The following is a 12,851-nucleotide window of genomic DNA, read 5'->3' as shown; positions in this document are numbered from 1 at the left end:
GACTATGAGATGATGTCTGTCTTCCTCACCAACAACCCTGGCTCAAGAGTACAACCCCTCTGCTGGCTTCTTCCTAACAAGAGATTCCATACCATCTCATGTAAGAATGACTTATCTATAACAGACCTTTGAAAGTTGACAGAAAATATATTTTGAATTCTTTTGGTATGTGAGCATGATTGGCATTATGGTACATTTTTTTAAAGAGATGGAATTATATTTTAATGAATATTTAGGAATATCTATCTAATCTATCACCTAAGTATCAACGGGACTAGTGTACTTGAGATTCTGATTACTGACAAAGGACTCCTAAATGGCTCAATGCACATAATTTAGTACTCTGAGGCACATAATTGGAGCACCTGTACTGAATGGCCAGCTTAGGGCCAGTTAGCAAGACAGCCAATGATCCACGTTTCAGTACTGTGTTGTGTGTTATTGTCCTGTGTGTCCCTTCTCATATACAGCAATTCATTTTTCCTTCAGAAATGTGACCATAAAACTCATGCAGTAGTAAAACTGCGGTGTGAAAAATATGCATCAGAATCAGGTGAAAGGTGGTTGGAGGGGGAAATCAAACAGCTGTAGAGATGTGACAGATTTAAACTATGGTGATCTCTCTCTGGAAGTCTCACTATACCCCCTGCACGCCAGACGACTACCAGCCTCTCAGTGTGGAGATGCTGCATTTGCTCTGTAATGGAGAGGCAGGTGAGGCAGCCAACAATCTCTGAGGCAAAAGCAGCCGACAGGCCAGCTTCTGAAGTCCAAGCTCCACCAGGCTAAGCTGTCCCACCCCACGGCAGGAACTCCCCCAGCATGATGGCCAACGTCCTAGGAAGATCGGCAGGCAAGGACCGCTGTAACACCGCAGCTCAGCTGCGGCTCTCCGGAGGTATCAACTGAACTGTGGCTCCTGTGCTCTAAGAGAGGAGCTCAAGCCTTGCCTAGGCCACTTTGGCTACAAATGTGCACCCTGGACCATAGCACGCTCTCTTAAAGCAGCGGCCCAATGCTCTCCCTTAAAGATTCATTTTATTATTTGTATTTATTTGTGTGTGTGTGTGTGTGTGTGTGTGTGTGTGTGCGCGTGTGCGTGCATGGGCACTCAATGTGCACACATTTATGTGGGTGCTTGTGCGGGCCGGGAGATGGTATGGGGTTAGAAATGGGTGGTTGTCAGCTGCCTGACACTGGTACTGGGATCCAAACTCTAGCCTCTTACACGAGCAGTAACTCATCTTCACAGCCGAGCCATCTGTCTAGCCCCGTAAATTCTGCTCTGAGAAACAAAACAAAGCAGCAACAGAAAACCCTGAGGTCTATTAGGGAAACGTGTGAAACCCTGAACACATTCATTTAGTTTCCAAAAACTAAAATGTTCTATTTGTTCAAATAATGGGCTTTTTATTCCCAAATACCTTCCCCTTCCTGCCACATGCCTTGGCTAATCCATCAGGTTTTCTTGCAAAAGTCTGTATGTGTGGGTGTCTGCGAGCACTCCAGGAAAATACAAAGATGATAGCCCCACACAAATGAAGCGTTATGTGTCTGGATCTCTGGACTCTGAGTCAGCAAGCTTATGGGGTAGACTGAAGAGAGCTGCACACTAACAAAGAGTGTCCTACAAGGTGTGTTCCATGGAAGGGGGGGGGTTCACACTGCCTGACTAAACAACTAATGATGTTCAGAGAACAAGCCTGAATGCCCGCTCTCCCAAAAAGGGACAGCATAGGAGGAATTAGTCACATTTGGACTGGCTTCTTGTGTAATGTAAATCAAAGTACACACCATCGCCTGTACTTGTATTTATATGCATGTCTATAAAACTGCACCCTCCCAGAATGTGGTAAGTAACTTGGCTTAACCTTGCCCTCTCTATCATCTTCTCATCTATTCACGCATATAGACGTGCATTGAATCACACATGTGGTAGATTTTATATCTAACAAGTAAATGGCTGTCTCCAAAAGCTGTGTTCCTATTTTTAAGTGTGGGACAATGAGAAAAATGTCCTGAAATCATTTCTGTATCACTGAATGTATTCCACAGTGGTGTTGCTGAGCAGCTGAGAGTGTTTGTTCTACAGTTAGTTACCCTGTTAGTCTTACCCTGCAGTAAGAGGCAGATCATTTGAATGCTTTAAGATTTCTAATATAATTTCAGTTCTTGGAGATTTAATTTCATGCACTCCTGTGCAATGTCCCTTCTGAACTTTAATGGCATAAAAATGTAGGTGAGTTCAAGAGACTTAAAATTTACATTTATTTTACATATCAAGGTACAAAGGACAGCAGCCTGGTAAATTGGCTGCATTTTTTGGTTCTGTCATTTGTGACAGAATTTTTTTAACTGTCACCTTACTTTCATTTCAATTTCTATGCATCATGGCAATGAAAAGAACTCCATTTTCTGGTTTCTATATACAGGAAACTAAAACTTAAAAAAATCATGTGAATTTCACTTTCTAAGGTAATAAGGGTACTGAAAGAACAGGTACACAAATGTCTAGGGTCAAATGAAAAAATGAAGATGCTGTCAAAACTTGAAAAAGTCAACTTCTGATCCATTTTCTTTCAGTGTCGCTCAAACTAGAGCCACTGTTGTTACTGAGCATTTTGGAAAAGAGACCTTCGGATGGTTCCATGACTGGGTTAGATCCTTCTAAAACACTGAATATAAAGTCACATTTCATCTCAGATTTGCAGCAATTATCCTTCCTTGCCACTAGGGCTGTTCCTGTGTGAGGAATGGTGCACACAGAGGCTGGGTATGGACTTCAAGAACAAACATTTCTTCCAGCTCTGCACTCACACCCCAGTTTGAGTGACTGAGGCAGAATGTCTTATATCTGACTTCATAAGGCCACAAAGATCCAGGGGATGGGGGTGGGGGGCGAGAGGATGGGAGGGCAGAGAGAGCAGTGCATTCTAGAGCATCTACCTCAATGTTCCTAGGGACCTATGTGGTCTCTGACATACTTGTAGGGAATCTGTAAGGTCAGGACTATTCATTATAAGACAATATTTGTGTAAACACTCTCCTCACCTCAAGAGGCTCCAAGGAGGTGAGCTGACACGGCCCTCTGACAGCCTGCCCCACCCCCTCCGTGCTTAACACGGTTCTCAATCTTGAAGTTAAGGAAAATAATGGATGACTCTAGGAAATATCAATAGTTGGTAACCCACATAAACCAAAGCTCTTTAAGGTCCTTCAAGTCCTTGCTGAGGCAGCTCAGGCATCCCAGGACGAGAGAGATGGCGAAAGGTGGTTTAACTGCAGGAGAGCGAAGACTGTATGCTTCATGAAAGCTCTCATCTTGAAGGATGTGTGTAAGTGGGTCTGAGCTAGAGAGGGTCTCAGATCACTACACAGTGCTGAGCTTGCTCAGCGAAAGCCACCGAAGACACACCAGGTTGGAATCTGCCAGAACAGTACCAAAGCAGAAGTATGACGCAAGCACTTAGAGGTTGAACGGCCAAAAGTCCCAACAAAATATCTACATACTAATCAACAGAATCACTGCGTAGTTTGACTGAATTTTTCTTTTTCTTTTTTTTCCTTTTTTTTTTTTTTCACAGAGGCAGACTAACCAAGCCCCAAATGATTTACTCTTTGACACATGTTGCAATAAAACCAGTGGGTTTTTTTTTTTTTTTAAATCAAGCAGCAATGTAAGGCCATTTTAGTATGATAAGGCACAACTTGAACTTTTCTCTGTATTTATTGGCAGACACACATGATGGGATCCAGTGCTTTGAAGAAATAGGATGTGAAACAGAGACTTTAGTTTTCTTCCACTGACAATGGTATAATTCAGTGGGTTCATTTATTTCCTAAATTTCATCTAACTTAGTTGCCTAGAATAATAATGGAATAGAGTAACTGCAGATTCTCTATTCTGATATACACAGCTCTTCTAAATCTTGCCTCACCAGAATCTCCCCTCCCTGGGGCAGAAAGATGGCCTAGAGGTGGCAGGAGGAGTGCAGAGAAGGGTCAGGTAGGTCTGCGCTGCTCCTCCTGGCTCTGGGTGTAGAAGCCACGCCCACAGCCACTTCAAGCCAAACAGTCCAGTCAGGAATGGTCATAACAAGAGACTTCAAGTGCAGCTAAACTTTCTTCCTTAGGAACCAGCAAGATTTAAGACATTTATTCATGACACCATTCCATATCTTACTCTTTTTTTTTTTTTTTTTAAGATGCAAAAAACAATGAAAAAGTCATGTTTGTCTTTTAAGTGACATTTCAGGAATACAATCCAGGTTTCTTTGTCTTTGTTTCTCCTACCTTTCTGGTTTTCTTGAGACAGAGCGTCATTGTGACCTCATATTTCCTGTTTGTGGGGCTGGCCTTGAACTGTGATCCTGGGATTGCATGCATGTGCCAACATGCCCTTTGGATCTATTTTTTCTCCTTCCCCCTTTTCTGCGCTGCCTGGATGAATCGAAAGCAAGCGCTCTGGTGCCAAGCGACATCCTCGGCCCATTGACTCCTATTCTTAGCTACTAATTCTGAGAATCATTCGAGCAACCAGACACGTGTTTTGTTTTATATCTTATGTTCATACCTACACTTTCATTTTCACTTTTTAACAACCCATGAGTGTGAAATTTGTTTCTTTTCCTTCGTATCTGAGGTTCAGAGAAGTCGTGGTCCTTAACATCTAATACTTAAGAGCACACGCACAGCTCAAGCTAACACCTTGGGGTGCCCAGATTTCAACTCAAAAGCTGTGCTTTCAGTAATAATTACTCAGTTGTGGAACAAATGCATCCTGAACAAAGCAAGAGTATAGCTTCTTCCCACTCGTCCTCCCTCTGTTTCTCCCTCCCCAGTGTTCAACCTTCTGGACAACAATGACTAGATACCCATCCAGCATGGGCCCCAGAGGGAAAACAGCATGAATAAAACAAGACTTGGGACAACGAGCTATGACAAGTGAGGTGAATGATCCCACAGTCCAATAAACCTGACCCCTACATCTTTCATGCTGGGTCAGAAGGGCCAATTATAGTGCTCTTCTACTTCTTTTTATGATTGACAGCAGCCAGAGGCAAAATTATTTTGGTGTCTATTAATCTGGTCTCTAATTTTTCCCTTTGCCCCCAAACACACAAGAGCATCATGGTGGCCCAGGGTAAGAGAGATTTTGAACCCATAGTTAAAAGAGTAACAAGTGGGCCCTTCCCGGCCTTCCTCACCTGCAGCTCTGTTTGGAAGAAAAACTTCTGCGGACATTGTGTGCAGTCGTAGATCTTGTCTTCTTGTCCGTGGGCAGAGAATATATGCTGCTGCAGCTTGTTAGCTTGGACAAACACTGAAATGGCAAAGAGACACGAGCCTGGGTTATTGTGTTCCCCTACGTTCTGTGCTGACGACTTGGCCGTGAACCTCCAGGCAGGACTGCCTCCTGGTATCTGGGGAGAGCAGGAATCACTTTTGCTCATGGTTGGGTCTCTGGCTTTCGTTAAGGTGCACTCCACGCAGCACCCAATTCAACCCAAAGAGTAATGGTTTACGGAGGCCCTGCTCCCTGTAAATCTTTGAAAATAAAAGCTGAGAATTGTCAAATGTACACTCTGTCTCAAAAGAAATGAGCTACTTCACAGCCGCCTACAGGTTAAGAAATCATGGCTGCCCAAACCCTGTTTATTGTATTTGCCTAAAGTTAGAGCTAGCAAACAGTTCTCTATTTAAATGTGTTAATGCTAAAAAAAATTATATCCCACAGCTACTCTGGGGCACTGTCTATAAATGTGCAACAGAACGGCAGGTAAATTCTCTTTGGATACTTTAAGATCAACTCGGCCTACACACGGAATGCAAGGGTTTCAATAATATAAACATGTTCAATTTTAATGACTACAAAACAAGGCCCTAAGACTGTGTAACAGTTTACCTAGGAGACATACGATTAATAATTAAATTGTATATGCCAGAGGCGCTGTTTGGGTTGGCAGAGCTGACTTCTGATGGATGCCTGGTGCACTGTGACCTAAAAAAGTTTGCATCTACAATATTAATCTGTATAGGCAGGGAAAGGAGTTATTAAAGATGCTGGCATTTGACTTTGACTCCACTCTGATCATTAAAATTATTCTAATTGCCAGCCAACCTAAAATATTACAGTATTGTTCTTGTGAGTCATACATTTTAATCACATTTCTCATTACCTTAAAAAAACGCTCAGCTTTCCTTTCGTGCCCAACATGCTTTATATTGGAAGGTTTTATTTTTCCTAATTGTTATTTCTAAATGACTTCAAGATACAATAAAACACTTCACATCTGTCTGTACAGAAACCCAGGCTGTTCTTCATGCGGCTTTGTTTCCTTACTCAGCTTGACAGAAAGAAATGGGATTTTTTTTTATCCAGGTTTGCAACTTATGTCCATATAACTTCATATGTTTTATGAGGCTCTGGCTACAACATGAAAGAACGATTTTATTGTAAGATTTAACTGTGTAGACCTTTGACCCACTCTTCTTTTATAGAGACTTACTAGGTACCAGGACAAGGACCAGGACCTGGACTCTTGACTCTTTGCATCTTAAAATACATATTCGTGGTGAGAGTGTAACAAAAGCCTTAATACTCTTAAATTCCAAAGAGTAAACAAGATAAATAGAGAGATCAGCAGGTGGAGCGAGTGTGTGGAGGCCAGTGTTAACAGTATAGCCATCAACATATTTAGGGTATGACTAATAGGGAATATGAAGGGCCCCAAGTTTCTATTTTATTATAGAACACAAATGTATAGGCTGAATGCAATGAAGGTAAATAATCAATGCCTGTGATTTTGCTCTGCAAACAAAGAATTTCCTTTCAAGGTCAAAATGTCTGTAGCTCTCTATGTATAGCCACATTCTTTCCATTGATGGGCTTGGCCACCAAGTGACAGATACATGCAAAAGAGTCACTGAGGAGTTTTAAAGTAGCCTTGCCCATCTTAGGGCAACAGCAGAAACATGTGTGATCATATGAAGGCTCCACAAGCTTTCAATAATAAATTCTGATGTGTGTGTGTTGTGTGTATATGTGTGAGATTATTTCTGACAATTGTACCACTGTAATATCTGATAAAAATTTCCTAAAACTATACATCTTTTTCAGCATTTAAAACCCAATCTCACAAGAAAAAAAACATCTCCTCTAATCTGTTTAGTATTTTAAAGAAGTCTGGGAGTATTTTGGTTTTACACACACAGACATTTTCATGAAGATGTTATAAAATTCTCCAGATCAAGGTCACATGTGGGGGCACCAGGACTACAATTTTAGTTGAACATGAGTGACTGAAAAGAAGTCTGGCCTTGGTATCCTCTTAACATACAGAAGAAGCAGAGTGAATCCAACATGGGCGTCATCTTCCAAGTGGAAAAGTGTAAACTTAGGCGAGAACTTAAAATGCCATTTGCTCATCCTGACAGTTAACCTTCCAGCCCGGCTCAGTCTCTAAAGTAGACTGCAATCAATAATGCTAATCAGCAGAAATCAAACATCTTCCCCAAATTGAACTGGAGTCATTGCTGTAAAAGGCCAAGTAGTGGGAAGTATGCTTGGAGGAAGGACTCTGTGGGGCCAGAGCTCCTGTGTGTGTGCGTGCGCATGCTCGAGAACCCCCACTCCCCAAACACACATGCACGCACAAATGCACATGGGCTTTGCTTTAAGAGCCTCCTTACCTGTGAAACACACTGGGCACTTGAAGGTGCCTCCCATCCCTTCGAAGCTGTGCTCTATCAGGTGGCACTGGAGTTTGGCAGGGGAGTCAAAGGTCTGGCTGCAGAGTTTGCACTCGTGGTTCAGTCCTTCATCTGTTGAGGAGAGCGCATTGACAGAAAAGGTGAAACCCGTCCTATCTGGGAGAGACCAAGGGCACCTCTCATTGCAAGCTCCTGCTATCCCTAAATATGAATACGGAGTCGTGCAGAGCCACACCATCCTGTGCGTGCCTGCTCTCTAAACACATGGTAGGCGTTACAGCTTCCGGTCATCTTACATTATTGGGACATTTATAGTCATTTAAGACATTCCTAAAATTTGAAAGCCAATAGTCAACAATCAGATTTTACTCTTAGGCTTTTAGTGTATCGATAGAAAGGTTTCTGCTTTTAATGGTCATGATTTTATGGGCTCTATGTTTCCAAAGGCCTAAAAGAAAGACCTGATAGAAAAGAAAATGGCTTCTTCCTTAGAGCTTCTCTGCTTTGCCTGGAAGACTACAGAGGCTTCTGCTCCTGACCACAGGGGGTTCCGCAGTGTTCTGAAATGGACTTGACTGGAGCTATCTGTCATGGTGGTTCTGAAGCTGTTCCTATGGTGCTTATTCTCTGCTTCGCAATCCTAGCTCATCACATCCAACCCCCGGTCACTGTTCCTTTAACTTTGCTTGACAGTTTTAATTTTCCCCCGGCCTCTCTCTCCCTGCCTCATCTCTGCTTTTCTGAGATCCAGGCTCACTTTTGTCAAGTTCCAGATCATTAGATATCATGAGATGGTAGAAGAATGATTTGGGTTGGTTGACAATTGCCATATTAACAGCTCACAATCTAGCCAGGCGGCAATCCCTTCATTAAGGCTAACAAGTTGGCGAATGACAACGCTCACTATGCTGTGTTCAATACGTCTGCAAATACAAATCCACTCAACCTCACAATGGCTCATGAGGAAGGCTGTTTTTATACCCACTTGACAGGTGAGAAAGCCATGATCCTGACAACTTAGAAATTCTCTGAGTCCAAGGGGCTAGTAATTGAAGGAGGCAGAACTTAGGCGCGGGCAGTTTGGCCTCAGGGTTCATGAACTTAGACAAAAGCTATGCCACACACCTGCTATCCCCAGGATGTTAGGAGGAGCAAGGGGCAGAGGCCACACTGTGACCTGCTCCTTATTAGGTCTACTTTCCATTTGCAAAAGTTAAAGATGCTGCTCAGAGGCATCTCTGTCAGACACACCAGGCCCAGGAGGTTAAGATATATTTACACCCAGGGAAAAAGCAAATCTAAACTCCAAAGGTGTTCCCCCCCACCCCATGCAAAGATAAATTCCTGCATAGGTGCCTCACTGCTTGGGATCTGGAAACACAAAGGTTCAATTACAAAGGGAACTATTATCAGCTAACTAGGAGCGAAATCACTCTATTTGTATTTCTAATCTTTCTTCTCACACAAGCGTGAGTCTTCAGAAGCAGAGGACAGGAATTTGTAGAAGGAGAAAGCAAAGCACTAATTAAGCCCCCAGTACAGTCTGCATTTCACAGGAGATAAAAACCCACTCTGTGCTTGGGTGGCACCGCACACTCCTTGATTATAATTATTTAAGAAGAAGTTTAATTGTGCCTACTGACATGACAAGGGGTTACACAAAAAGCTTTAGGGATTATGTAAGATCAATTGTTCCTTTTTTTTTTTTTAATCTGTTCTTTTCTTTTAAATCCTAAAGTCACCAAAAATTTCCCAGGTTTCAGTCATTAAGATATAAGAAACACTATTTATTGCATAGAACTGAGTTAAATATGATCAGAAGTACCTGCCAAATTTTAAAATTCCTAAATATATATAATAAATATAGCTTTATTTTGAAAAGTAAGAAAATACTGAATAGCTTTTCTGTCATAATGCCATTTAAAAATTGTATCTGCCTTTTCACATTGTGCCCAGTAAGTTCACGCAAGAAAAATAAAAACTAATCCACTTTTCTTCCTCCCCCTTCTTTTCGTCCATGAGAACTGAGGTGTAGCCGTGGGTCTGAGCAGGGACACAATTTTCCTGAGTTCCTGGGCTATCAGAGATGTTAAAGTCACATGACCAGTCTTGCTGAGGTCTTTCCTTGGGGACAGGGGCTGATTGGATATGTACATAAAGGAAATTATGCAAGTTACGTAAGATGCTTTTTTAATGTGACATTCGCTTTTTTGACTACACACACTTTGGATGTAAAAATAAAAGAAAAATGAATAAGATGTTTGCTTGAATGCAAGAAAAATGGCCTCACCCATTCTTTCTTTTTTTTTTCAGCCCAGAGTAAAGCAGACCCCCAAAAGCTAAATAATTTAAATTTAGTCAAATGAATCAAGAACAGTGACTGTCAGCCATGGAGCTACTTATGAATTATTAGCACAGACTTATTTTTCACAGATTATACCCTTTGTTTGCAGAGTGACTAAGTGACAGCAATCATAGCAAGCATTCTTGAGATCTATTTTCAGTTTTAAAGCACATTACAATATTGAAAAAATATTGCAAATTCAATTTCCTTTTATTTGTAGGTTAAACAGTGACTTTTTTTTTTCAATAAATGGATCTCCAAGTTATTTGAGCAGGAGAGAAATCCATCAGTTGCTAGTCAGCCACTGTAGCCCAAACCAATGCTCTAGCAGACAGTGAGAATCCTCATCCACTTCTCTGTTGTCCCTTCCCCACATCTCCCTATCCTCACTCTCGGCCACTACCACATGGTTGGCTGCAGGACAGGAGGGTGGGGACTGCATTCTATACTTTTCTCATCTGTCACTGTGACAAAAAGCCTGCAGCCCCTGCTTCAGTGAGGAAAGGTTTATTTTGGTTCGTGGTGTAAAGGGAGCATACCGGATCATGGAGAAGACATGGCAGCTGGGGTCTGTGGGCTCTGTTACTCTGGCTTGCTCCACTTGGTGGGAATCAGTAAGTAGAGGCTCTAGCTGGAGGTCAATCATGTGGTGACTCCAAGGCCATCCCCTCAGTGACCTATTTTTCATGGCTAGGCTCTGCTTCCTAAAACCCCCACAGTATCCCCAAATTGGGACCACCAGCTGAGAAGCAATAACTCAAAACACAGGAGCCGAGGGGGCTTCATCTGGAACCCAAGCAGTCATGTTTAACGCTAGCTGAGCATGTCCTTACTGTTCTAACAGAGGAGGGATAGAGATAAGAGAATGCTAATAAAACTGCTTGGTAAGAGGAACTGCAAAAGTAGCTTCTTTCAGAGACCCTGTGGACTCTGCCCTCAGGAGTTCTGCATTCACCTGTGTGGTCAGCAGCAGCATCTTACTGTTAAAGAACTGACAAACCTACAGTGTAATGGGGGTCCATCTGCATTATAGGCCATTTCCTTGCAAAAAGGTGTTCCTTCCAGCAGCTGATGCTCATGAGGAGATACTATCAACACCTCCAATTTCAATTTCAAGTGGGATCTGCCTTGAAGCCAGAACTTGCACCTTGCTTCCTCCTTCTTAAAGGTGCCAAAGAGCTTAAAAAATTCAATCAAAAATCACCGTTTCTCCTCTCTGGAAAGGTAGCAGCTGACAGTAATTGGATAATACAGTCTGACTCATTTATTAAAAAGAGATTCAGAGTCAATTGACTTAATAACCATTACAATATTTCATTAAGGCTATAATAGGCTAGCACAGCCCTGTTTTTTTTTTTTTAAATGAAGAGTTATAGGTGGGCTCTTTGGATGAAACTTCTAGATGTTTCCATGCCATGTTTTCTGGTTATCTCTATTCTCCAGACTTTCTACAACAAGCATAGTTTATCTCTGTACATTACTCTGAAGGAGGAAGGGAGAGGAAAGGAGGGAGGGATGAAGGGAGTGGAAAAGGAGAGTCGTTTCTGTGCCCTGCTAATAAAGATTGATTACAGCTTTGGAAGCCTCATAGCTAAAAGGCTGGTAGGAAATGAGCATTATGATGGAGTATAGAAAAACCCAAATGTTGAATATAACAACTGGAAGTATTCTAGTCAAGTAAACATGAAAACAGAAGTCAGTGCTAGGACAGGGAGAGGGAAACCTCAGAGTGCAAATGAGCCAGCCACGGAAGAGTGCTCATTCTAAGCCTGGCTCACTTCACAGGCACACAGCATCCCTAAGTCTTGCACTGTGCCAGGTGTGCAGGTGCCCAGTGACATGGGTAAAAGGTCAGAGTGGCCTTCTCCTTCCTGAGCACATACTAGAGCTGATAGATTGCTTTCCTGGCTGTTGCAAGGTAGGACCAAGAGTGCCTGAGCATAATTGAGAAATAATGTCACATATATAGAAACCAGAGCTAAAACAATTATTTTCATTTGCTAATCTTTATGTAAGTGTGAACATATGTACACAAGAATCAAGCCTACATAAGAGTCTGATGCTCATGTAAATATTTACTCCCATATTAAACATTTCAAGGAACGAGTCCGCATATGTAATTGTAATTGGTGTGCCACCTCATTGCCTGAGTGAGAAACATAATGAATTGTGATGAACTTTCTTCTCCAAGAAAAGGCTCATTCTGCCCTAACCGGAGCCAGTGCAAAGGCAAGTGTTTCTCTCTCTCCAATCACTATCCTGCACCCACAGAATTCTTAGTCAGCTGCACTGCAGCAAAGAACTAACAGTCAACATTTGAATGCTCCAGCCCAAGTCAGAGTATGAGTTCCAACACGGCCACTGTCAGTCTAAGACAAGACACTGCCATGTCGGAACAAGCTTTCCACAATGGCGACCCCCTCCCCCGCCTACAGATCATGTATATGTCCATGTTCATACTCCCTTCCTCTAATATGAAACAACAGTCTAGAGCAACTCCAAGCAAATGTTCAGTGTTTGAGTTACATGCTGCTGTTATCTTAGAAATCACTGGGGGCCCCATTTACATGTCTCCTCAACACTGAGGACCAATTTCTAATGGTTTATAAGTAGAACCCTTTCTATTTACCCTCGGGCCTGGCTGGAAGGGTTTTCTGAGGTCCTTCCACTACAGAAATCTACAGGCCAGAGTCCTCCCCAACCACACACTATCATGTGACAGGGACCATGTTAAAAAAGCTCTGACCTGACAGGGATTGAACTCTTTCCTCAGAACCCAAACAGAGAAACCAGA

General features: G+C 42.3%; 1 protein-coding gene across 2 annotated transcripts in view; it reads right to left on the bottom strand.

The window, feature by feature from the left end:
• Znf521 (zinc finger protein 521) overlaps positions 1-12,851 on the bottom strand; it is a 280,987-nt gene that overhangs the window by 21,227 nt on the left and 246,909 nt on the right. For both annotated transcript variants that reach the window (XM_055625739.1, XM_055625740.1), the window contains exons 6-7: positions 7,693-7,824; positions 5,208-5,323 (exon numbers count right to left, since the gene is read on the bottom strand). In XM_055625739.1, the coding sequence (XP_055481714.1) occupies positions 5,208-5,323; positions 7,693-7,824 (248 nt within the window). The remainder of the gene's footprint in view (positions 1-5,207; positions 5,324-7,692; positions 7,825-12,851) is intronic.

The sequence above is a fragment of the Psammomys obesus genome, unplaced genomic scaffold (assembly GCF_907164565.1).
Source record: "Psammomys obesus unplaced genomic scaffold, mPsaObe1.curated_primary_1811, whole genome shotgun sequence".
In the NCBI taxonomy this organism is placed as follows: Eukaryota; Metazoa; Chordata; class Mammalia; order Rodentia; family Muridae; genus Psammomys; species Psammomys obesus.
Note: the sequence above shows the minus strand (reverse complement) of the source record. Positions and strands in the feature narration are given on the sequence as shown.